The following is a 25,400-nucleotide window of genomic DNA, read 5'->3' on the forward strand; positions in this document are numbered from 1 at the left end:
GGAGGTGTTACCTAAACAACATCTCATTAACTTCTGAATACTGACCAGAGAAATCCCAATTAGTGCACCCACTGCCCCAAGATGGAGAAGCAGGAAAATATTCCAGAGAGGCCACCCGACGCACCTGGGATGAACGGGTCATCTGTTAGAGGACTGGGAGCGAGGAGACCTTGACGCCCCTCCTGAACAACTCTCGCGGCACCGTGTGGGGACCAGTTACAGTACCACACTCAGTGCTGTGAAGTAATTCACCCAGGTGTTGGCTCCGTATCCAATCTGCGGACCACACAGCAGACGGGAAGCAACAAATACGCTCAGGGCTCGTGCTGCTCGGGTGCACAGCAGCACCCTGCAGCTACCTGGCTGCAACCACCCTCAGGCCCCAGACACAGACTGCTGGCCGGCAGTCAGGGCCAGCGTGGTCCCCAGAGCACCTGAGCACGGACAGGGCGGGGCTGCTCCGTCTTCCCTGTACTGACTGCTCTCAAGAGCGCCTCTCAGGGGCTGCTGCAGGCTGGGATGCCAGGACACCGGCATTCTGCCTTCCGGGCACCTCTAGAAGCTGCCAGCCAACATCTCTCTTTTGGATGAAAAAGAACCGCATAGGACAGGTGATTATGATGCCACTCGGGACACCCACATCTGATAACTGAGTGTTTGGGTTATAGGCCCAGCTCCGTTCCCAATTCCTACTTCCTGAGAATGTGCACCCTGGCAGGCAGCAGAGATGGTTCAAGAACATAGGCCCCGGGCGCTGTGGCGCAGTGGGTAAAACCGCTGCCTGTAGTGCTGGCATAAGCGCACCGGTTCAAATCCCGGCTGCTCCACTTCTGATCCAGCTCTCTGCTGTGGCCTGGGAAAGCAGTAGAAGATGGCCAAGTCCTTGGGCCCCTGCACCCATGTGGGAGACCTGGAAAAAACTTGGCTCCTGGCTTCAGATCTGGGTAGCTCCAGCCGTTGCCACCATCTGGGGAGTGAACCATCAGATGGAAGATCTCTCTCTTTCTTTCTCTCTCTCTCTTTCTCTCTCTCTGCCTCTCTGTAACTCTGCCTTTCAAATACATAAATAAATCTTAAAAAAAAAAAAAAATAGGCCCCTGTTTCCCATGCAAGAGTCCCATAAGAAGTTCGAGGCTCCTGACTTCAGCCTGGCCCAGCCCTGGTATTGCAGGCATTTGGGGCACTAACCAGTTGACTGGGGAGTTCCTTCTTTCTTTCTCTCCCTCCCTCTCAAATATCTTTAGAGATGCTTAATAAAAAGGAAACCCGTTCTCTGACTCACTGCAGGTCCCCTGGGGACAGGGAATGTGCAGGACACAGGGAGGGAAGCACGTGTCCCGAGTTGTGGAGGCGAGAACCTGCTTTACGAGAAAGCCAGAGAGGCTGCGGAGTTACAAGATGAGGCCCCAGGAGCGACAAGATGCAGAGCTCAGTGCGGGGGTGGGAGCTGCCCAGAGAGGGGCGTGCGCTGGGCGCCTGGCAGGACATCAGGGGAGGCGGGCAGGGGTAGGGCAAAGGCACCAGGGAAACACGACATCCACACTTTGGGGAAGGAGGAAGGACTGCCAAGCAGGAAGTCAGCTGCAGACTCCAGGGCCCCCTAGTCCAAGGCCCCCACATCCTTCCACGTGGAGCCTGACTCTGTGGGGCCCTGGGAGGCAGTCATCAGCCAGCCATGAGGGCACCCTCTGTCACACTGAGACCAAGGTGGGTCCTGGGGAGGGGGTGACTTCAGAGAGAGGCTTCTCAGGTCCGAAGCAGAGACAAGGACCCTTTCTACTGACCCTCTCTTTCTTTTTTTTTTTTTAAGATTTTTTTTTGAAAGTCAGAGTTACGCAGAGAGAGAAGGAGAGGCAGACAGAGGCGAGGCAGAGAGAGAGAGGTCTTCCATCTGCTGGTTTACTCCCTAACTGGCCACAACGGCTGGAGCTGCGCCAATCCAAAGCCAGGAGCCAGGAGCTTCTTCTGGGTCTCCCACGTGGGTGCAGGGGCCCAAGGACTTGGACCATCTTCTACTGCTTTCCCAGGCCACAGCAGAGAGCTGGATCAGAAGTGGAGCAGCCGGGTCTCGAACCAGCGCCCACACAGGATGCTGGCCCTGCAGGTGGCTTTACTTGCCACACCACAGCGCCCCCTCTGCTGCTGTTGCACAGTCATGTGACCCACAGTGGAGGCCTCTGTGCGCAGCACTGAGGCAGGAGACTCCCCAGAAAGCAGCACTTTTTGCCCTGCAGCTGCATCCGCTTGGGGTACCTGAAATGCTCTCCATGACGGTGTATCCCAGGATGCTCTGGGGACTGATGCCCTTTGCTTGAACCCTCAGCCTGGTTCTAACGGCAACCCAGGGGCCAGCACTGTAGCACAGAGGACTGAGCCACCACCTGTGAAACTGCTATCCTGTATCAGAGCTATGGTTCAAGTTCTGCCTGCTCCTCTTCCAATCCAGCTCCCTGCTAATGTGCCTGGGAAGGCAGCGGAAGATGGCCCAAGCACTTGGGCCCTGCACCCACATGAGTTCTTGGCTCCTGGCTTTAGCCATTGTGGCCATCTATGGAGTGAACAAGGGGATAGAAGATATTCTCTCTCTCTCTCTCTCTCTCTCTCTCTCTCTCTCTTTTTCTCTCTAACCTCCCCCTGTAACTCTGCCTTTCAAATAAATAAATAAATCTTTAAACATAATGGCATCCCAAACTAAACGCCCAATATGTTACTGGCAACAGTAACAGCCGTTACTATTGCAGGATGCATTCTAACACTTACCGTTATGGAAAATCAGGGCTCAAGAACAACACAGCAGCCTCTGTATCTGAGGGTTTGCTTCCAAGATTTCAGTTGCCAGCAGTCAACTGTGGCACAGAGATATTACATGGAAAATTCCAGAAATAATTCGTGTCACTTCCACACTGCTCTGAGCAATGTGCTGAAATCTTGCCCTCACAAGCTCCTTTCCACACAGAATGGGAACCACCTCCGTGTCCACACCCCCAGCCTGTGTACACCACCTCCGTGTCCACACCCCAGCCTGTGTACACCACCTCCATGTCCACACCCCAGCCTGTGTACACCACCTCCGTGTCCACACCCCAGCCTGTGTACACCACCTCCATGTCCACACCCCCAGCCTGTGTACACCACCTCTGTGCCCACACCCCCAGCCTGTGTATACTACCTCTGTGCCCACACCCCCAGCCTGTGTACACCCCCAGCCTGTGTACACCACCTCCGTGTCCACACCCCCAGCCTGTGTACACCACCTCCGTGTCCACACCCCCAGCCTGTGTACACCACCTCCGTGTCCACACCCCCAGCCTGTGTACACCACCTCCGTGTCCACACCCCCAGCCTGTGTACACCACCTCCGTGTACCACCCCCAGCCTGTGTACACCACCTCTGAGCCCACACCCCCAGCCTGTGTACACCACCTCCATGTCCACACCCCCAGCCTGTGTACACCACTTCCATGTACCACCCCCAGCCTGTGTACACCACCTCCGTGCCCACACCCCCAGCCTGTGTACACCACCTCCGTGTCCACACCCCCAGCCTGTGTACACCACCTCTGTGCCCACACCCCCAGCCTGTGTACACACCCAGCCTGTGTACACCACCTCCGTGCCCACACCCCCAGCCTGTGTACACCGCCAGCCTGTGTACACCACTTCCATGTACCACCCCCAGCCTGTGTACACCACCTCCGTGTCCACACCCCCAGCCTGTGTCCACCACCTCCGTGCCCACACCCCCAGCCTGTGTACACCACCTCCGTGCCCACACCCCCAGCCTGTGTACACCACCTCCGTGTCCACACCCCCAGCCTGTGTACACCACCTCTGTGCCCACACCCCCAGCCTGTGTACACACCCAGCCTGTGTACACCACCTCCGTGCCCACACCCCCAGCCTGTGTACACCGCCAGCCTGTGTACACCACTTCCATGTACCACCCCCAGCCTGTGTACACCACCTCCGTGTCCACACCCCCAGCCTGTGTACACCCCCAGCCTGTGTACACCACCTCCGTGCCCACACCCCCAGCCTGTGTACACCACCTCCGTGTCCACACCCCCAGCCTGTGTACACCCCCAGCCTGTGTACACCACCTCTGTGTCCACACCCCAGCCTGTGTACACCACCTCCGTGTCCACACCCCCAGCCTGTGTACACCATCTCTGTGTCCACACCCCCAGCCTGTGTACACCACCTCCGTGCCCACACCCTCAGCCTGTGTACACCACCTCCGTGTCCACACCCCCAGCCTGTGTACACCACCTCTGTGCCCACACCCCCAGCCTGTGTACACCCCCGGCCTGTGTATACCACCTCCATGTCCACACCCCCAGCTGTGTACACCACCTCCGTGCCCACACCCCCAGCCTGTGTACACCACCTCCGCGTCCACACCTCCAGCCTGTGTATATCACCAGCCTGTTATTTACTCTGCAGCTGCCTTGGTTACCAGACTACTCTTGCAGTGCTACAGAGGGTAAGTTCAAGTGGCCCTTATTTTCTTAATTATGGGACAGCTGCATGGTGAAGGTGATGGTCTTCCATCATGTAACACACTGTACAGGAATGAAAGAGAGGCAAGATTCACAAGGTCAGGTGGCAGTGGAGGGCAGGGACCTCTGGCCTGGCCTGCAGTCTCACCTGAAGGGGAGACAAGGGTCAGTGACGACAAAGCAGCCTCTGTGGACAGCCACCCAGGCCAAGGGCACAGGAGAACCAAGATGACCAGGCCGGGTCTGGGCCCCAGCAGGTGCAGTCCTCCTGAAGCAGAAAGGCAGGAGTTCACTGTCCCCTTCAGGAGAAAGAAATGATAAAACACGGGGACAGAGACACAGCCAATGGGGACAACTCAAAGGCAATGCCACGCCCCACCGGTGTCAACACTGGGGGAGGCCTTAATGCTCATCACTCCCCGGCTGCTTCTCCCAGCGAGCCCTGGTTCTCACACTGCACCTGTTCCAGCCGGCAGCTGCTAACCGGAGCCCAGCAGTACACGGTCCACCCCGAGCTCACCTGTGTCCACCTCTGCTGATCTCAAACCCCAAGAACCAGAGGTGGTGTGAGCTTAACCATTTCCGTCTCTAGTATCCGCACCCTGCATAACTATTCAGCTGCATTTCGGGTCCTAGCCTAGCACCTGACTGATGAAAACAGGTAAGAAGACAGCTCCCAGCCAGGTGTGTGCCGTGACCTGCAGACGGGCCTCAGGGAGGCCTGGGCTCGGTCAATACAGGGACACATGTTACTCTCCATGCTCTGTGGCTCCTCCCACTCACACACACATACACTGTTGAGCATTTCAGCCGAAAACATCCAAAAAGGTGTGTGTATCACACTCGCTATCTGGGATGAAAAATCAATAAAGCAATTTTCCTCAACGCTGGCTTCCAAGCATAAAACACAACCTGCTTCCCATGTTCACTACACCCAACCCTCTCCCAGTTCATAAATGCTCAGGCCCCCACAGCCCCGGCACCAGCATGTAAGTTACACAGGAAATAAGGGTTTAAAAAGCAAATGCTGGGCCGGCGCCGCGGCTCACTAGGCTAATCCTCCGCCTAGCGGCGCCGGCACACCGGGTTCTAGTCCCGGTCGGGGCGCCGGATTCTGTCCTGGTTGCCCCTCTTCCAGGCCAGCTCTCTGCTGTGGCCAGGGAGTGCAGTGGAGGATGGCCCAAGTGCTTGGGCCCTGCACCCCATGGGAGACCAGGAGAAGCACCTGGCTCCTGGCTCCTGCCATCGGATCAGCGTGGTGCGCCGGCCGCGGCGGCCATTGGAGGGTGAACCAACGGCAAAGGAAGACCTTTCTCTCTGTCTCTCTCTCACTGTCCACTCTGCCTGTCAAAAAAATAAAAAATAAAAATAAAAATAAATAAAATTTAAAAAAAAAGCAAATGCCCTATAACTTAGGGCAGTTTGGTGAGTTATTTTTTTAATTAACATATTTATTTCCATTACTTATACGAAAGGCAGAGATAGGGACAGAGGTCTTCCATCTGCTGTTTCACTCCCAAATACGCACAACAACTAAGGCAGGGCCAGGCCAAAGTCAGGAGCCTGGATACTCAACCCGGGTCTCCCAAGTGGATCACAGGGATCCAAACCTACTGTCTCCTAGGATGGCACCAGCAGGAAGCTGGGGTCAGGAGCAAAGCCAGGACGCGAATCCAGGCACTTGGATGAGAAACACAGGCATCTCAAGCAGCAGCTTATCCCACACTGGCCTCGGGAATTTTTTTAAAACACAAGCTATTATCATGTGTGATTTTCCCCAAACTTTACTGAGGCATATCTGACACATAAGAATCATGTCTGCTTCGTTACATTTACTGCTACATATATGAAGTGTACATATTGATAGCCATATGTATTTAAACACGAGCAACATAAGTATTTGATACACACACAGGGAAACATCTCCACAGCCAAGCTCTCCCCTCATCCAGTAACCTCTGTGCGTGGCGAGAAACAGGATCCAGCATCGGCAAATCCCAAGCACACGATGCATTTCCGTTACTACAGAACACCAGCCTGCTGTGGCGTAGGGGCTCCAGAATTCACTCACCTTACACTGCAGCCCACCCCGCTTCCCCCTGCCCCGGTCCCCACAGGGCACTCACCCTCCTCCCGTGCTCTGTGCCAGGTCGTACCCCACAGCCGGGATGCCAGCTGCACGTCCCGGCCACTGCACTGGAACAGCCCACATCCTCAAACAGCCTCCAGCACGACAGAGTTCCTGCCACCACGTCTAAAAAGTGAAGCAGTGCCCACACAGCCGCCTTTCCCCGCACTGACTGGCGGGCCCACGGCGCTGCCTGCTTCCAGAAACACCCCCGCCCCGGGACGAGCCGGCCCCGGCCCTCTGACCTATCAGCAACTCCAGGATGTGGGGCCACTCGGCGAGACCAGAAAGAGGCCAGTCCTCCCTCCCCAGAAGCAAGCAAGGCTCCGACACAGGACCAGCGAAGAGCCTTGTTTGACCCGCAATTGGGATTCCAGTTTAGACTCCCACATCCCACACTGGAATACCTGGAGAGATTCCCAGCTCCGGCTCCCAAGTCTGCTCATACAGACACTCAGAGGTGGCAGAGATGGTTCAAGGGGTTGGTTTCCTGCCACCCAAGCGGGAGACCTGGATTGAGTTACTGGCTCCTGGCTTCAGCCTCGCCCGGCCCTGGCCGTTGCAGCATTTGAAGAGTGACCACAGTGGAAGAGAGCATTTCTGTCAATCTCTCTCTCTCTCTCTCTCCTTCCTCCTCCCACTGCAAAAATGTTTAAGCTGTGTCTAACCCTCGTTCAGAGTTGGCTCACAGCACCACTGCCCAACACATCCTCAAACCCCTCCCTCACGGCTGGCACCCAACAGACTCACTCCTGGCGCTGTGCACAAAAACTGGGGTGCAGCAGGGGAGTCTGGGCGGATGACCCCAGTGGGATGTGCCCATTCCAGACATGCATGGGATTTGCAAGAAGACGACTCAGGAGACCACAAAAAACACCTGCTCCCGGGCACTGCCCCATTGAAAAGTATGGGCAGGAGACGGGGCCGCTGGCAAAGAAACAGGGGTGCACAGGATCCCTGCTCACGGAGGCACCCAGAGGGGCCTGGGAGCAGGGCAGTTCTGGGAGGGGCGGGAAGGGGGCCAGGGGAAACTCGGCTGTCCAGGCAGCTGCTGGGGAGGGGAGGCCGTCATCACCTGGGCACCACGCAGACGTGCAGGGCGGCAGGTCCCAGCCCGGCTGAGGTCGCCACACGCTCAAGGCCTTGCCGACGCTCAGGAGCGTCCTTCCTGTCCTGGTCACCTCTGCCACTTGCATCTTCAGGAGGGGTCTCCGTGGGCGTAGGGAGTGGCTCTGGCTTTCTCCTGGCAGCAGCTGCCTCGGAAGCTGTCCCCGCCTCCCAGGACTCACGGTTTTACCCCCGAGGGCAGCCCACCCCTCCCAGGCCCTGCAGCCTGCCTCTGCAGCCACAGCACTCAGCTCCGTTCCCTGTCCCGGGTGCCGGAGCAGTGGGAACTCCCTCCCTGAGCCCTGCACAGCAGGCAGGGTGGCAGGAACCCTGAGCCCTGCACAGCAGGCAGGGTGGCTGAGCAAGGCGGAGGGGTGAGGCTGAGCTCGCGAGCTGCTCCCTCCAGGAAGCCAGGTGCTGCCGACCTGAACGGGCCAACAAAGCAGTAATTGTCAGGAAACACGTGGCCCATGGAAGGAAAAGGCGAAGAGCCCTGGAAAGAGTTTGAGGAGGTCAAGATGAGACCAGTGACCGCGTGGAGCAGACGGGGGCTGTGCGGGGAGAGGGGTCAGCAGGCTGGGGTGGCTTGTGCCCAATACTGGGCCCCTGGATGGAATCAACTGGGATGGGGTTGCCAAGCGCGAGTCCAGGCACGGCACTGCCCCTCACTGCCCACACGCACATGGACGCCATGGGACAGCCCACCTCCCCACCCATAGGAGGCCTGGCTGTCAGGTTAAGATTAGGGGGTGTCCAGCTCATCACAACTGCAGATGGGCAGCCTGCAGTTACCACCAAGCGGGTGAGAGCGGTGAGGGCATTCAGTGGAAAACTGGGAATCCAGGGGCTAGACTGCAGGGTTGAAGAGGATGCGGGGTGAGTTTGGAGATAGAGGGCTGTTGCAATGAACACCCACCATGCTGCACAGACCCGGCTGTGCAGGTAGCCCCTGGAGCGCAGGTAGGTCTTCATCCCCCGTAACACCTAAATCTGTTTTTAAAAAGCAAGAAATCGCTGCTATTGTCCACCTGTCTGAGGACACCAGCTTGCACCTGCTAAGACCAAAGGCGCTGCCCCTGTGGACTGCGCCCTCATCCACACAACTCCAGACATCAAACCGCCACGGAATGGACACACTGCTCTCAGGCAGACGGGCTCCTGGAAAGTGGAGACATGCAGCTCACTGGTAAACAGGCTACTGAGACACACACCGGGGCCTTTTCCACTGTGGGACTCACGCCAGGGCGGCCGGTCCCCTGTGGGATCTGACATCGGTCACCTCTTGTGCAAAGTTGGGGGGCAGTGACTCTTACACCCCAGAAACTCCCCTTACTGTGCATAGTTCAAAGCTTAGTTTTGCCAAACTGGGAGACCATATAAACTCCAAACTCCACACACACAAAAAAATTACATTCTTTAAATGATTGAAGAAAACAGGTTTTAATATGGCATTCCCCTGCTGTGGCCTTTGACAAACGTGTGCCGCAGAAGGCACACAGAACACCTCTCTGTCTACTTTTCATTCATTCTGCACACGCTGAGACCACAAATGGCCCAAGCAATCACAGCGGGGCCGGTGCTGTGGCACAGCGGGTTAACGCCCTGGCCTGAAGCGCCGGCAACCCATATGGGTGCCGGTTCGAGACCCGGCTGCTCCACTTCCAATCCAGCTCTCTGCTGTGGCCTGGGAAAGCAGTGGAAGATGGCCCAACTGCTTGGGCCCCTGCACCCACGTGGGAGACCCAGAAGAATCTCCTGGCTCCTGGCTTCCGATAGGTGCAGCTCCGGCCATTGTGGCCAACTGGGGAGTGAACCATCGGATGGAAGACCTTTCTCTCTCTCTCTCTCTCTCTGCCTCTCCTCTCTTTGTGTAACTCTGGCTTTCAAATAAATAAATAAATCTTTAAAAAGAAATAAAGCAGCAGGCACCCTGAGCTCAGGAGGAAAAGGCTGCTCTCGCGGGCTTTCTCCCCACGGCAAGGCTAACCCAGCACAAGCTATGCTCAGCGCACTCCCTGACGCTCTGCCGCAGCCTCGCCAGGGCACACTTGGTTTTAGCTACCTCTAGCTGTACCTAGGAAGGGAAAACAGGGTGCACTTTCTTTTTTTTTTTTAACTTTTATTTAATGAATATAGATTTCCAAAGTACAGCTTATGGATTACATTGGCTTCCCCCCCCCCCAATGACTTCCCTCCCACCCGCAACCCTCCCCTTTCCCGCTCTCTCTCACAGGGTGCACTTTATAAGCTCTGTAGAATTTGGGGGACAGTTACCCAGAGTTAGGAACCTGGTGGTTTATCCACAAACAGTAAATATGTGGGCACGGCTAGATACGCACAGCTTAATGCAGGGTCAGTGACCGTGACTTTGCCACCGGAGGAGGTCACCTGGCCCACCATGTCCCCGTTAATACTAGAACTACAAGCTGCTTCTTGTAGCATCCTTTCAATCGTCGGCTCCACGAAGGCAGGGATCTCTTCTGGGGTTGCGGCCAATGTGCACACCAGTGCCTACCTAACACAGAGCTTGCAGCAATGTGGGCGGTCGACAAGCACCTGCGGGCTGAGAGAACGCACAAGACTTCAACAGCAGTCCTCGGCCAGGAGGGCTGCCCCTGCCCACACCCGAGCCACCACTCACTCTGCACGTTCTTTGTGGCAGGGGTCTTCAAGTGGGGCTTTCACGCCCAGGGAAGGAGGGACCAGCTTCCACGCATGGAAAAAGGGAGTTTCAAGGGCAGAAAGGGAAGTTAGAGTGAACCAGTTCAAGACAACACAGTTACCCCCCAACGGTACTCGAAACCTACTCACCACCTTGCAGGAAGCTCCAAGCTCAGCTGGTCAACAGCTTGAAGGACCAGCCACAACAGGGCCTGTGCACTCTTAAGACAACTGCACCCCAAGCCATCCTCTGCCCCCATGCAAATCCAAAGCACCCGCATATTTACATTTTTACATATTTTACATTTTACATATTTACATATTTACATTTACATAGTTTCAGAAATTCCTACAAACAAATGACTCTGCCACCCTGGGAAAATCACTCCATGGAGGTGAGACCCCCAAGGAGATGAGCTAGCAACTGGCCCCTGCAGAGACTGTCTTAACATCAGGTAAAAGTCTGAGGAATCCTTTGACCCTTCAAATCAAACAGCAACACTGTCAGGCAAAGCTGCGGAGGATTAAGCGCCTGGTCTTTGAAAGTAAACATAATTGCTGATCACAACTAGATGAGATTAGTTAACCTACAGCCACTCACTGACAAATGCCTCTACCTCCTTCCTTCTCTCCAGGACCTCCGGGCTTATTAAAATACAGTCTTCTGGGGCCAGCGCTGTGGCACAACGGGTTAAAGCCCCAGCCCACAGCGCCGGTATTCCCTATGGGCATCAGTTCCAGTCCTGGCTGCTCCTCTTCCGATCCAGCTCTCTGCTGTGGCCTGGGTAAGCAGTAGAAGATGGCCCAAGTCCTTGGGCCCCTGCACCCATGTGGGAGACCTGGAAGAAGCTCCTGGTTCCTGGCTTCAGATCAGCTCAGCTCTGGCCGTTGCGGTCATTTGGGCAGTGAACCAGTAAAATGGAAGACCTCTCTCTATAACTCTTTCAAATAAATAAAATAAATCTTTAAAAAAAAATACAGTCTTCTGCTCAGTGTCTCGGGTCCTAAATGATAAACTCAAGCAATTTTCACAGCAGGTGGTTGTAGTGCTGAAAGATGACTTCCAAAAGTCGGATGGAGCGACCTGGAATGTACTGGACACATACGTGACCACCATCATTCTAAGCGACAATAGCCAAGTCCCACCTCCCGATCACCTGGCACCTCAAGGACCTACATTCAAGAACCAGCAACGGGGGAGCCTGCATTGTGGCATAACAAGTTAAGGCACAGCCCACGACGTTGGCATCCCATATGAGCACCAGTTTGAGCCCTGGGTGCTCCACTTCTGATTCCAACTCCCTGCTCATGGCCTGGAAAGGTAGTGAAAGACGGCCCAAGGTCTTGGGCCCCTGCACCCATGTGGGAGACCTGGGTGGAGCTCCAGGCTCCTCACTTCAGCCTGGCCCAGCTCTCTGGCTGTTTTAGCCATTTGGAGAGTGGACCAGCAGATGGAAGATCTCTCTCTCTCTCTCTCTCTCTCTCTCTCTCTCTCTCTCTCCTTTTTTCTCTGTAGCTCTTTCAATTAAGTAAATACATCTTCAGAAAAAAAAAAAAAAGAACCAACAACAGGCAGATGCCTTTTCTGAAAGCTGCCACCTGCAAAACGAAGCTGCTAAGAAAATCCAGAAATGAGCCGCAGGAGTCTCAGAAAGCAAGAGCCGTCTCCCCACCACGAAGGGCAGACGACCCAAACAGCAGAGGTGCAAAGTCCTCTGTGGCAAACCAAGACGACAGAAGAAGGAGTGCTAAGAGGTGAGACCGGCTGCAAACACAGAGTCCCAAACCACACTGAGGCCACTTTCCTCAGTAGAAATTCCTGCCAGACAGAGTAAAAGCCAACAGGAGTGGGTGTCCGGCCTAGCAGGTAAGATGTCTGTGTTCCAAATCAGAGTGCTTGGGTTCAGCAACCACCTCCAACTCCTGACTCCAGCTTCCTGCTACTGCAAACCCTGGGGGGAAGCGCCAATGGCTGCAGCGATTTGGGTTCCTGCCACCCATGTGGGGCACTGGGATTGCATTCCTGGCCCAGCCCTGCCCACTGCAGGCATCTGGAGAGAGAACCAGCACATGGTAGCTGCTCTCTGTCTCTGTCTCTCTTTCTCTCTCTCTCTACCACTCTCTCTTCCTCTCAAAACAGGATACAGGTACAAAAGTAGATTAGCCATTCACCCATAAGGTGTTGAGCTGAGTGACAGATAAAAGGGGCTCACCATACCAAACTCCTTTCACAAATGTCTGGAACTTTCCCTAACAAAATGTCTTAAAGTCTCCGCCTTGCGGCGCCGGCACACCAGGTTCTAGTCCCGGTCGGGGCGCCAGATTCTGTCCCGGTTGCCCCTCTTCCAGGCCAGCTCTCTGCTGTGGCCAGGGAGTGCAGTGGAGGATGGCCCAAGTGCTTGGGCCCTGCACCCCATGGGAGACCAGGAGAAGCACCTGGCTCCTGCCATCGGATCAGCGCAGCGTGCCAGCCGCGGCGGCCATTGGAGGGTGAACCAACGGCAAAGGAAGACCTTTCTCTCTGTCTCTCTCTCTCACTGTCCACTCTGCCTGTCAATAAATAAATAAATAAATAAATAAAAAATAAAATAAAAATAAAAATAAATATCTTAAAGTAAAAATAAGCAGAGTTGAGTAGTCAAAAAGGATATAGACACACGTTTTTCTCTGCAGCAAATCTGGTCACAAAACTAAAGGAAAAAAAATACACTTCATTATAAATAAAGAACAGTACAGTGTTTATCCCAGGTACCCCAGTGCCAGTCAGAGAGCCTGACACAGAGCAAGGAGAGAAGGAGAAAACGCACCCATGTCCCATTTCCTGAGCTCACACGCAAGGCCTCGCTGGGACTGGTTTTCCCGGTCAGTCCCCCATCTGAGCAGCAACCAGGCCCCTGACTCTGCCCGGCTCTCGGCTGGGCTCTCGGCTCCACCACATTTACATCTGCCCCTGGTGTGAGTGTGCTTTTAAATTCTCTCACCACTTCTGCTTGCTCTGAATTCCTGTGGCGAATTCTAATTCCTTTAAACTCACGTAAAGGCACGTGAGGATTATGCACACATTCCATTAGGCAGAAATGCAAATACTGTCACAGCCCCCTGTTTGCAAATGACCACTGGGTCAGCCAACAGTGCTGTGTGCGGCACAGAGGAAGAATCATCTCTTCTCCATTTCCCAAAGGAGGGCTACAGCTCTAAGTGTCCACAAGCCACCAAGGGCCACAGGGGAGCTGAAAGATAGCAACAGTCTGCAGTGCCATCCAAACCAAGCCACGTCTTGGAATCCAAACCAGGTCACGTCTCGGCGAACTTTTCCATTCAAACTTCACTCTGTGGCCAAGGGGAGGCCCGTGTTCCGGTGCGCTGGTGTGACTTGTGAATCACTAGCCACTGCCAACCCCTCAGCTTGACGGCCTCTTAGGGTTCACTAAAACCCCGACAGGGCACCCGACAAGCACTCTCATGCATAACCTCTGAAGATCTCCCAAGCAAAGCAAACCTGCAAAAAAACTGACCCTGGCCTCTTACAGGAGCATGTTCCCCTTTCTGTCCTCGCTCAAAAACGTATGTTGAAAAAGGTCGTGTTAAATTAGACACAGATAGGGCCGGCGCTGTGGCGCAGCGGTTAAAGCTCTGGCCTGCAGCACCGGCATCCCATATGGGCGCCGGTTCTAGTCCCGGCTGCTCCACTTCCGATCCAGCTCTCTGCTACGGCCTGGGAAAAAAGTAGAAGATGGCCCAAGTCCTTCAGCCCCTGTACCCGTGTGGGAGACCTGGAGGAGGCTCCTGGCTCCTGGCTTCGGATCTGCGCAGCTCTGGCTGTTGTGGCCATCTGGGGAGTGAACCAGGGGATAGAAGACCTCTCTCTCTCTCTCTGCCTCTCTCTCTCTCTCTCTCTCTCTCTGTCTTTCAAATGAATAAAATAAATCTTTAAAACAAATTCAACACAGATAGAAATAAAGCACACACTGGACACAACAGTGTCGCTGAGACCCAAGTCTGTCACACTCCGGCAGGCAGGCACGAGAGTTGCCCGAAGTGTGGACAGAAGGGGGCCAGGCTCCACCGGATGGAGCAGGGGCTGGGCCGGCTCAGGAGAGCCTGTGCCGCTGGGACTGCCCCAGCTGATCACGTCCCCCGCTCTCTTTCTCAAGGCTTCTGTTTCCCTCTGATGCAGCCTGTGAAGATCAGGCTCACTGCCTTTGTGAACAAGAGAAAACCTGCAGCAACTCACAAGGCGAGACAGACTGCAAGCCACCGCTCAGCTTCGACACCCATAACTCTTGACAGCCCAGCCCGCATCACACAGGCGGGCGCGAATCCACAGGCATGGCACAGTATCAGACTCACGCCACACACACACACACGCACACGCACACACACGTACACCTTTCCTTAACTGGCGATCTGACATACAACAGATCCACCAGCTAGCAGGTGGGCCTGCCAGGGTGCCCTCTTGGGTCTAAGAGACTTAGAGACTTTCTTGTTAGTATCAGGCTACCCTGAAAATCAATTCTGTGTACGAGGCACTGCACCTGTCAATCTCATTGACCCCATAAGGCAGATAAAGTCCCTGGTTCACAGATCAGAAGGCTCAGGTGTGTGCTCAGGGCACACAGCAAGAAGTGAGAAAGTGAGGAACAGACTCACCTGTGCTGGGACTCCCCACCCCGTGTCATCCCCAGCTACCCACCACATCCCACTCCATCCATTTCCTCGCAAGACTCCATATGCCCCAAGGGAGCCCCGGCATGGAAGCCGTGACAGCACTGGCCCCAGGGTGTAGGGGAAATGAGGGTGGCTGGTCACACCCTGCTCACCGACGTGCAGACAGACTGAGGGAAGGAAGCCCTCCTTTGCTTCTCTGGCTGTCAGCAGAGGGATGTGGCACCTTGAAGCCACCGCCTCCATCTAGCTGAGACCTCAGGGCAGGGCTGAGAGTGAGGCCAGGGCAGCGGCAGAGCGGATGGACAAGGGCAGGCCCCTGAGAACGCACCGCAGCCAGTGGCCCTCACGCTGCGGACATACTGCACACACCTTCTGCCCGTCACTCACCAGCAAGTCCTGGCTGCCAAGGGGTTCTTCCTTGCGTCCTACATAATGCAGGCTCCTGCAAGAAGAGAATCCGTGGCCTGGCAGGGGGCATCGTGACTCACAGGGGCCCCTGTTGCTTGTGTTCAGGAGTTTGGCCACAGAGGGGCTGAGCTGTGCTCTCAGCGCGAAGCCCACCAGGCGCTGGGCCCAAGGTTCACTTCTAAAGTTCCACCTCCACCCACCTGCGCACGCAGCTCACAAGGAAACCTGGAGCCTTGATTTCCCTGCTTTCGTAGGCGGCCACCTGACTGAGCCGGCGGGAGGGCAGACAAGACAGTTTAGTTCTGTGATTCACCTTAGCATCCTGCGGACACTCCACCAACGGCAACTTGGATTTTTTCACTCCTTGGCTGCCACTGGAAACCCAGTGTTGCCGTGAGTCTCGGGGCCTTCGTGGGGCTCAGAGGGTACCTCAGCGGGTCATCTGCTGTCCTGTGCACTGTCGGGGTCTCTGCTGGCCCCCGCGCCCAGGGCTGGTCTTCACCTCGGGAATCCGTATCGCACCACCTCCAAGACCCAGCTGCAGCAACATGCCATTGCTACAGCCAGGGGCAATGGCAGGGCAGAGGGACTCAGGAGGAGGGAGGGCACACCGCGGACCACTTCCTGGCTCTCTGACTCACCCGTGGATCAGGGTCTCTGGGCCTCAGCCTGTCATCATACAGCCAGGAAATTCTGCATGAGGCCATATATGAACACGTCAAGGCACCTAGCACGTGGCAAGCATCAGTAACTGTGAAACAGAAAACCTCACCTCCAAGGACCCAAGAACACTTTAAGTTGCTTCCAGAAACCACAGATACCCTCTAGTTTGGCCTCAGCTAGTGGTCCATGCAACCAACTGACGTGCCACCTCCCCCATAAGGCAGCCTGAGGTACCCCACCCCCACCCAGAGGCTGTCTGGCCATCCGTCCCTGGCCGGGAGGACGGGCTATGCTTTTCAGGAACTCGCTGTCCTCATGCCCGCCTCGGTTTATGCAAGTTGCACTCATAATGGCAAATGCATACTTTAATTAAATGTTACATAAGCAAGGAAGCTTCAGTCAAAGGCTGTGTCGCCCCTTGGAAAACCAAGATAATTGCCTCGGAAGACTTCAGCAAGGCCGACTGCTTTACAATGGTCCAATCGGGTGTGAACAAGGCCATGAAACCTTGCTGGGAAGGAATTATTTAAAATCAGAAGGATGTGCCACTCCGAATTCTCTGAAAGAACCAAGCACATCCTAAGTGGCGGCTGCAGCTGGAGTGAGGAAGACAACCCGGGCACGGGGCATCCCAAACCTGGAGAGAATCACGCATGCGGGTGCTCAGAAAACACTCAACAGACAGGATGGAAACGACTCTCCAGTTTGCCTTATAGTTCCATGACTAGGTTCCAGCCACGTTGAGAGACACAGAAGAGGTTTTCAAACAGGTCCAACGTAGACACATCGTATGGTACTTCCAGAAACACAGGACAGGCGAACTAACGAGGCTCTCGTGCCTACTTTCACATCATCAAAGGCAACGCCCACACGCTCTGCAGTGCTTCAGTTTGTGCAAATGTCCTTCCTCTGAGCCCCTCCCAGAGTTCTGGGCTGAAAGCAGCCAGTGCACACGGGCACCTCGTGCAAGCCAAGGACAGGGTGCCTCCCCCCACCCCAATGTCAGCTCCACACACAGCCCCCAGAACAGGACCCAGCACCATGGAGATAGTGAAGACACTCTGTAGATGCCCACAGAAGAGGCAAGGCATACTCAACAAAACATCATTCAGCAAACAATGGAATTGTCTTACATTTGAGTCTTTATTAAATCTCAGCCGGGAACTACAAACCCTTTCAGCAGGACAGGGTGCCCTGGGACGATTTCATCTGTGTTAGTCTAGGGTGTTTAAGGGGTTCCGGCGTGCAAAATTGTAAAAACAAAACAAAATGTTAGGCCGAGAAATTTAACAGACATCAGTAAATGGTCTGGACAGGGCCTTCAAAGCAACATTTTTTTAAAGCACCCCTTTACAAAGCAACATACTATAACATTCGCCAAGAGGCAAATACAGAGACCAGCAGCCCTACCGTTAGCCAGTGGGTACCTGTAACTTGCTGTAACACTTCCAGAGGCAGCCTAAGTATGTGACTGGAAAAACACCTTGTCTTGGGCCTGAGCTATGGCATAGCAGGTAAAGCCACCACTGCCACCCTGGCACCCCAATATGGGGTCCGACATTTCCAGGGCCCCGCTGCTCCACTTCCGACCCAGCTCCCTACTACCACCTGGGAAAAGCGGTGGAAGATGGCCCAAACGTTTGGGCCTCTGCCACCCACGTTGGAGACCTGAAGAAGCCCCTGGCTCCTGGCTTTGGCTTGGCTCCCCCCGGCTGCTGTGGCCATCTAGAGAGTGAACCAGAGGATGGACTATTTCTCTCTCTGTGTGTGTCTCTCCCTCTCTTCCTGTAACTCTGACTGTCCAGTAAATAAATAAATAAACAAATGGCTCAAGGAAAGCAGGGCCGGGAGATTCGGCTCACCAGGTGAGTGGGCTCCAGGCACACTGGCGATAGCCGAAACCCTGGTGAAAAGCGGCCAGGGAAGAGCTCTGAAAGCAGTGTTTCACATACTGCAGGTAGAAAACCAACAGAAACTAACACATTTCAAACAACGTGCAGTCTCACCGTCTGACTGTAACTAATTAACAAAGCAAATAAGTCAAGCAAGTAACTGTCTGCATACCTAAAAAGTTCACATACACCAGTTGGCCCAGAAGAAAGTGGGAAAATAGGGGATCGTCCTATTTATAATTCACCTGCTGTGAAGCACCTATGGTATTTCCAGCAAGTGTCTGTCTATTAAATAAGAGACAGAGACATCCAGCATTCAGCTTTGCCAGCAGTCCATGCAAATCCAGTGGACAGTAAACTACCAAAGCCTATTTGGAAATGATTTTCAGCTGAAATCTTTGCCTTCCAAATGGATAGGGTTACTCAATGGGCAACACTCTTACAACCCCTGTCTCCCCCCCCATCCCTGTCCGCCCAGGGGTTACACCAGGACGTGAGATGTGAGCACAGCACGGGGAACGTCTGGCTGACCAAGACTCCCACGACTGTGACAAATCAGTGGATGAAAAGTTAGACTTAAATTGACCACATGGAAGATTTGATTTGTATTTTTTTGAGAGACAGGTAGAGACAAACATAGAAAGCTCCCAATGTACCCCCTCCCCCCACCAAATCTTCACAGTCAGGTCTCCCACGTGAGAGGCAGGCACCAGGCAGCTTCAGCCAGCACGGCTGCCTCCCAGGGTCTGCAGGAGTCAGGAGCCGGAGCTAGGAATGAAACCCAGGTGCCCTGAGGGGGGACTGCTGACCTCGAGGCCAGAGGCTCACCCCTAGAAGACTGGATTTAACCGGGACTCTTCCTAGAACCTGAATTTACCCCTTTCAGATGGGCCTGTGAAGAAAGTCGGGGGCTGCGCTTGCCAGGGAAAGACATGGATACAACGCATCTGCCCACAGAGAAAGTCCACCAAACACCAGGCCCCCATGAGTAACCATTACCACCTTCCACCCCCTCGCTAAGTTCTAAAGAACCCGACAGGTTCAGAGGCCCCTCCTGACGGCCTGGAAGCCATCTGTAGGCACACGGTCATCAGGACCCCCAGCTTTGTGCTAGACGCTCAGTCCAGAAGTCACTAATTCCTGGAGCAGGAGGAGGGAACCTGCTTCTATTGGAAACAGAGATCTGCACCTACAATGATACCTTAGATTAAAAAGAGCAAAGAGTGAACATCTTTAACTGGGCACGTGGCGGGAGTTCATCACGACTGAGACCAAAGCCAAAGTCCCCCTCAGCAATGACCCCAAGTGTGAGCATCCCTTGACCACCCCTGCCGCCCCCGCGGCGCCTCCATGCGCCTCTGGCCTGCCCGCCAGCCGCTGCCTCCTCCGGGTCAACGGGGGAAAACCCAATTCAGCACAGCGTGACATCCCACCCAGCTCAGCATCCAATGGTTCGCGTTCCTAATCTTAGACATGTCGTAGGACTGAGTAATTCAGATGCTAGAATTTTCCCAGCATCACAGAATTATACATGTTGGAAAGATTACGCACCACCAGCTCCTTACATGGTCACGAAGGGAGGAATAAGGCCACGTTTCCTAAAACAAGGATAATTCCAAAAGCTTCACAACCACGGACTTTTTAACCTTGAAATGGACTTCTGCCCATTTAAAGAAATTACAGAACATTAGTAGTTTCTCACTTAAACCAGCACCCTACAGGCCACACACAAAGCAGCTCTGGAAACCAAACCACTGAAGCTCTCCAGGGAAGATCTTGCCCCTGAAACAGAAGCAGCGAAGGCTGCACAAGGAAGCTCCAATCACCATCTTCATCAACAGCTCAGCTGGGAAGGCAACCCTGCCCAAGAGCCCAGGCTTGGTGACCCCTGGCTCGGTGACCGACCTTGCCAACTCCAGCAAGGGCTGCGCCACAGCTCCCGGGGCCTCCAGGTTAACCCCCTTCCCAGCTACTAAAGGTACTTGGCAATCCACACACCTCCGTGCAGGCCACAAGGTCACGCACTTCCTGAGCCCTCTCCGCCCACGCCACACGCGCAGGCGGAGACCCCCTCAGAACCGGGAAGTTCAGCGCGGAGTTTCCCCTAGCCCGTGCCAAGGGGGACTGACTCCGAGGGGCCCAGGGAAAAGCAGCGTAAGGTGCAGATAAGAGGCCGGGCCTAAAGTGGGGTGAGCACCGCGGGACGAGGGGACGTGGAGACATGGATGAACAGGTGGCCAGGTGCCCTGGTCCAGATGCCTGGAGCAGGAGAAAGGATATCCGGCAGGAAGGGCCTAAGGCAGGTGGGGACAAGAAGTTGGTGGGGGAGGGGAGGGAGGGAGCCTTGAACAGCAGTGGGCACGGCACGTGGGAAACGAAATTGAAGCGAGTACGCAGGGCAAGGCGAAGGAGGAGGCCCATGCGAGGCCACCTCTGGTCTCCCCGGCTCCCACGTCACCGCCTCCAGCACCTATGCACACTCACACTTGCACACACAAGGGCGCCACGCCGCGGATACCTACCTTGGCCACGGGCGCGCTCCTGCTGGTCACCAGTTCGCACAGGCCGGCCGCGGCGCTGCCCGCAGCTGCGGGGAGAAAGACTGGGGAGCCCGGGGCGCTGCCGGCCGCGCCGCCCCCGCCGCCGGCGAGGGCCGGGGCTGCACTGGGGCCCGGGCCGGGGCGCGCGGGCGGGCTGCCGCCGGGACTCGCGCCCGCACGCGGCCGCTGGCGGATGCCGTCCAGCAGGCGCACTAGCAGGATGTTGGCGGGCAGCTCGTCCACGCCGCAGCCCACCAGGATGCGGCACTCGGGGCAGCGCAGCTCGTGGCGCGAGCACACGATGCTCTCCAGGCAGCGGCGGCAGAAGGTGTGCTGGCACGGCAGCACCTTGGCCGTGGTGTCCAGGCGCTCCAGGCACACGGAGCACTCCAGCAGGTCCAGCAGCGACGACTCGTCCATGTCCTCGCCCGCCGCCCGCCGCCGCCGCCGCTCGCCCGGGCCGTCCTCGTCTCCCTCGCTCTGCGCTGCAGCGGCGGCCGCCTTGGACGCGCACAGCCAGGACGCTCCGAGCAGCATGGGGGGAGGCGCCGGGAGCGACCGCGCTCGGCTAGGTCCTGGGGCCGGCGCGGGGCCCGCCGCGGGCAGCGGGCATCAGGACCGCGCCGGTGCGACCGCCGCGACTCTCCTCGCCGCAAGTGCCGGGCCGCCCGGCCTGCGTGGCGGGGACAGGAGTTCCGCGAGCGGCAAGCCAACTCCGGGCCAGTCGAGCCCGCCCAGCCCTTCTGAGCGTGGCGCCCGAGGCTCCGGGCTACACCTGTCCCGCCACGCGTCTGGCGCACGCTCAGCGGGCTCCGCGCTCCTCCAAGCAGCCGCAAGCTGCAGGAAGTGCGGGCAGCGGCCGGCCAGGTCCCCGGGGAGGCCGGGGCGCGGCGTGCGCGCTCCCCCGCGCCGCTGGCCAGCCGCGCCGCCCCCGCGGCGCCTCCATGCGCCTCTGGCCTGCCCGCGAGCCGCTGCCTCCTCCGGGTCAACCGGACAGTTCCTCTTCCTTGGCCGCGAGCACGTGTGCGGCGGGTGCGCGGAGGTCACGGTCGCGGTGGGGCGCGGGGAAGGAGGCGTCGGGCCCGCTGGACCTCCTTGTGCCTGGACGCACGCCGGCAACTGGCCCTGCCCCTTCGGCCACCTCCAGGGCTCCCGAGAACGCCGCCTGCGCAGGCTCGGCCCAGGCACCTCCGGGCGCCCCCGTCTTCTCGGGGCTCTCCGCGAGCCTCGGAGCGGGACGCTTCTTCCAACGCCGCTAAGAAGGAAAGTTTGGGCAGCCTTATCCCGACTGCCGCCTTCGCCAGCGCCGGCCAGCAGCTCCCGGACACAACCGGCGCCCGGGCATCCTCCCCGACGACTTCCCGGAGCGCTCCCGGCCCCGGCCCCGCTCCAGGCGGCGCGCAGAAGTGACAGCCCGGGAGCTGCGGCTGTGGGTGTGGGGACGCCCGTGAGTCAGGCGGGGAAGGCGCTCTGGTTGGCGGGGACGCCCCGGGGCCTGCTGCTCCGGCTCCGGCTCCGGCTCCTCCCGGGAGGAGCCCGCCCTCGCCCAGAGTCGCGGGTCCGAGGCTGGCGCCGCTGCCCGCCGCGCCCGCACCCCTTCAGCCGGCGCCCGGCTCCGCGCCGCGCCCTTGGCGGCGCAGCGCGAGGGGCTCCAGCGCCTGCCCGGCGCGGTGTCGCGAACCCCGCTCCAATTTCTCCTCGGGAGGCGCAGAGGCGGGGGAATTGGCGCTCTCGCTCCTGACGCCCCGGCTTCTGCGAGCGTCAGAGCAACGGAAGTACGTACGGGAGGCCCGGGAGCCGCAGGGAAGTTTGGCGGTGGGCTGGGGTCGGCGGCGCGGATTCCCTGCCGCGCGCTGCCCCCTCGTGGCCGCTCCGCGTTCCCGGCGCTCTGAGCGCCCTCCCCGGCCCCGCGCGCACGCACGCCAAGGGGCGCGCGATGCTTCTCGCCGGGACAAGGTGCAGGCCGTTCTGTGGTTTGAGAACTTAGATGCAACTGCTTTTTTTTTTTTTTAATTTCCAAAGAGATACCGGTTATTTGCCGATGCTTAAATGCTTGGGACGTGCTTACGTTGTTACTGAATTTTCTGAAAGCCTTGTGAAAGTATCAACTCCGTTTTACAGAGGCGGAAGATGCGGCTTCGCTATGCAGCCATTAGGGCTCAGTTTTCATTTTTGTATCCCCAGAACCTGGCGCATAAAGATCACAGGCCGTTAGATTATAGGCTCCTGTGAGCTAGGCGTCCTGTGCACTGTGCTGTATGTCCTCAATGCCCAGGGCAGTGCGGGGCACGTAGCAGGTGCTCCATGTTTGTTCACGGATGGAGAGCAGAGCGCAGTCGCGTCACGCAGTGGTCGTTGGTAAAAAAATCTCAATGTCCCAGTTCCAGGTATCCTGAGCTCACATCAGGCTGCCCACCCTTAAAGTAGCTCCCCGTGGCAGCAGGTGGCTTTCCTAGCCTACCTGACTATCCGTGCTGGGGTGTTCCAGTTGCTAGCAACCTCCCCGGGACTGGTGATGGAGGGAGGCATCCCTGAGCTGCCTGGCTGCCTAGGAGGCCTGGAGTGAGGGCGGGGCCTCCAGCTGCCCCAGGCCCATTCTCAGGACCCCACAGGGTGGGGGAGGGGGACATTTATTTCAGAGGACTCAGAATGCATGATCCCAGCCTAGAGGGTGTGGACACAGGACAGACTCAGGCACAGGGAGTGCTCCCCCATGAGCAGGGTTGCTCACGACCCGCCCTGGGGGTTTTAGGTGCAAGCCACAGAAACCAATCTGGCAAGGTCTGAAAGGGAGCAGGCTGCACTGTAGGCACAAGGCTGGGACTGGGCCCGGTTAGCCCAGAGACAGTCCCCAGTGTGCGTGCCCTCTTCTCCCTGTGCTGACTCACTCCTCTGTCTGGTACCAGCTGTTTCTGCCTCCCGGCCCGAGGCACAAGAATCAGTCTCGGGCTGCAGGTCTCCGACTCCGGTCACCAGCCTTGGACAGTGGTCACTCTCTGGCCCAGGGTTGCATTTGGCCACAGGAGCAGGAGCAGCTGAAGGCTGGCAGTGCACGCAGAAAGAGAAATTAAAGTTTCCAGAGTAAAAAGCAGTGTGCCCTTCAGAGCGACAGGTACACCCGGCATCCCTTGGATGCACAACACACATCCAGTAAGAGCACACGCAAGACCCCTGCACCCTGCCTTTCCCGGAAGTCCTCTGCCCCTTCCAAGGCCCTTCAGCCTGTGCCCTGGTCAGTCCCACACCATACAAGCCCAGGTGGGGCTGCGCTAAGGCAGTAGGGCAGAGTCGGGGGCTGCCGTGAGCTGTGTGTGTAAGCTTCAGGAGGAGCCGCTACTCAGCTACAACCACGCATCGCCGGATCTTCCCACTGTTCAGGAGAAGCCGGAAGTCCTGCTTTTCACGCGACGTCTCCCGGCGTCCAACAGCTGGCAACCAAGTGGGTTCTCAAAAACACACCCCCTTAGCCAAAGAAAATAAGCGTGTGCCGAATTGGCCACCAGTTTGCAATTTGTGGCTGAAGTAACCAAGTGTCATGTTCTGCAGGGTGAGGGCATGGAAGGGTGTGATGGAAATAGTTGAGGGATTACAACGGCAGTGTTGTGTTACTCAGTGAAATTTGCACGTGTTCAGTAAGCCAATTATGTAAGTCAGTGACGGAAGAGCTGGCTTAACAGCCATTTGGAAGAAAAGGCCTGGGGAATTCAGTCAACCACAAGCAGACTGGGCACCAACGTGAGTCACCAGTGGAATATGGCTGCCTGGAAGAGTGATGAAATCTTAGGATGCCTTAATGGACGCGAAGGGGTTGGGTATGGAAAGAAATAATCCCCTTGCACCTAGGACTTGTCAGGCGCTGTTGGCAGGATCCATTCCAATGCTGGGTTTCAGAAATTAATGGCACGGTGGTGAAAGGTCTGGGGACCTTGTCCATGAATTCAGGGTGAGGGGACAGAGGACACCTGTCCGGAGAAGAGAAAGCGCAGAGGAAACAGGACAGAAGGATTCACATTGTTTCTGGCTGCCCCAGATCTGAACCCCTACTTAGATCTGGCAGGTGCTCCACGTGCTGATGTCAGATGTGTACTTTCCCAGCTAAGGTGTGGGTATATGACCAAGCTCAGCCCATCAGAATCTGTCCCCTTGCCCTCCACACTCTGAGAGGAGACGGAGGAGGGCAGGTGGCCAGCAGTGGTGCCCATAGCCCTGGCGCCTGGCTGGTAAGCAGAGCAACACCCTGCGCAAGGGCAGATGGGGGCCCCAAGCCAACCCCAGGCACCTGGGTATGACTGTGGTGAGCAGCCTGAGCTGCGGCTTCTACTGTCTTGTTGACCTCAGGACCCCCTAATTTGCCAAGTTCCTTTCTTATGAAATCAGCCAAGATCAGATTCTGTGGTTTGCAACCAGAAACCCTATCTGATGCACATCATTTATTATCAGGCAGAGACCAGTGAAGGCCCTTCAATGTGAGGCAGCTGTCATCCCACTTGTCACCACACCGAAGAGCAACTGGGGCCCCTTGGCCTGTGTGTAGGCTGCCAGGGCAGCCACATGAGCCCTCCCCTCAGAGCGCCATTCGTTCATCAGATTCACTCGACAAACACTTCTCTACTGTGTTTTGCATCAAGCACTGGGGAGAGCAGAGCCAAGGGCAGGACAGGCCTGGGACAGGGTGGGGGGTGTGGGGGGAGGGGAGCTCATCTCTGGGACAGGAACCTCCCCTGGCCAATTCAGCCCAGTGACCTCACCCCTGTGGACCAGGGCTACGTCTTCGTTAGACAGAAAGGTGCCAGCCCCTAAAGTCTCTAATAACGTTGAATAATATATTAGA

General features: G+C 56.6%; 1 protein-coding gene across 1 annotated transcript in view; it reads right to left on the bottom strand.

The window, feature by feature from the left end:
- SH3RF3 (SH3 domain containing ring finger 3) overlaps positions 1–21,110 on the bottom strand; it is a 330,082-nt gene extending 308,972 nt beyond the window's left edge. The window contains exon 1 of the mRNA XM_008252855.5: positions 20,552–21,110. Within this exon, the coding sequence (XP_008251077.2) occupies positions 20,552–21,106 (555 nt within the window). The 5' untranslated portion in view covers positions 21,107–21,110. The remainder of the gene's footprint in view (positions 1–20,551) is intronic.
- Positions 21,111–25,400: the final 4,290 nt, after the last annotated feature.

The sequence above is a fragment of the Oryctolagus cuniculus genome, chromosome 2, assembly GCF_051225735.1.
Source record: "Oryctolagus cuniculus isolate XC-2025 breed Fujian yellow rabbit chromosome 2, ASM5122573v1, whole genome shotgun sequence".
Lineage (NCBI taxonomy): Eukaryota > Metazoa > Chordata > Mammalia > Lagomorpha > Leporidae > Oryctolagus > Oryctolagus cuniculus.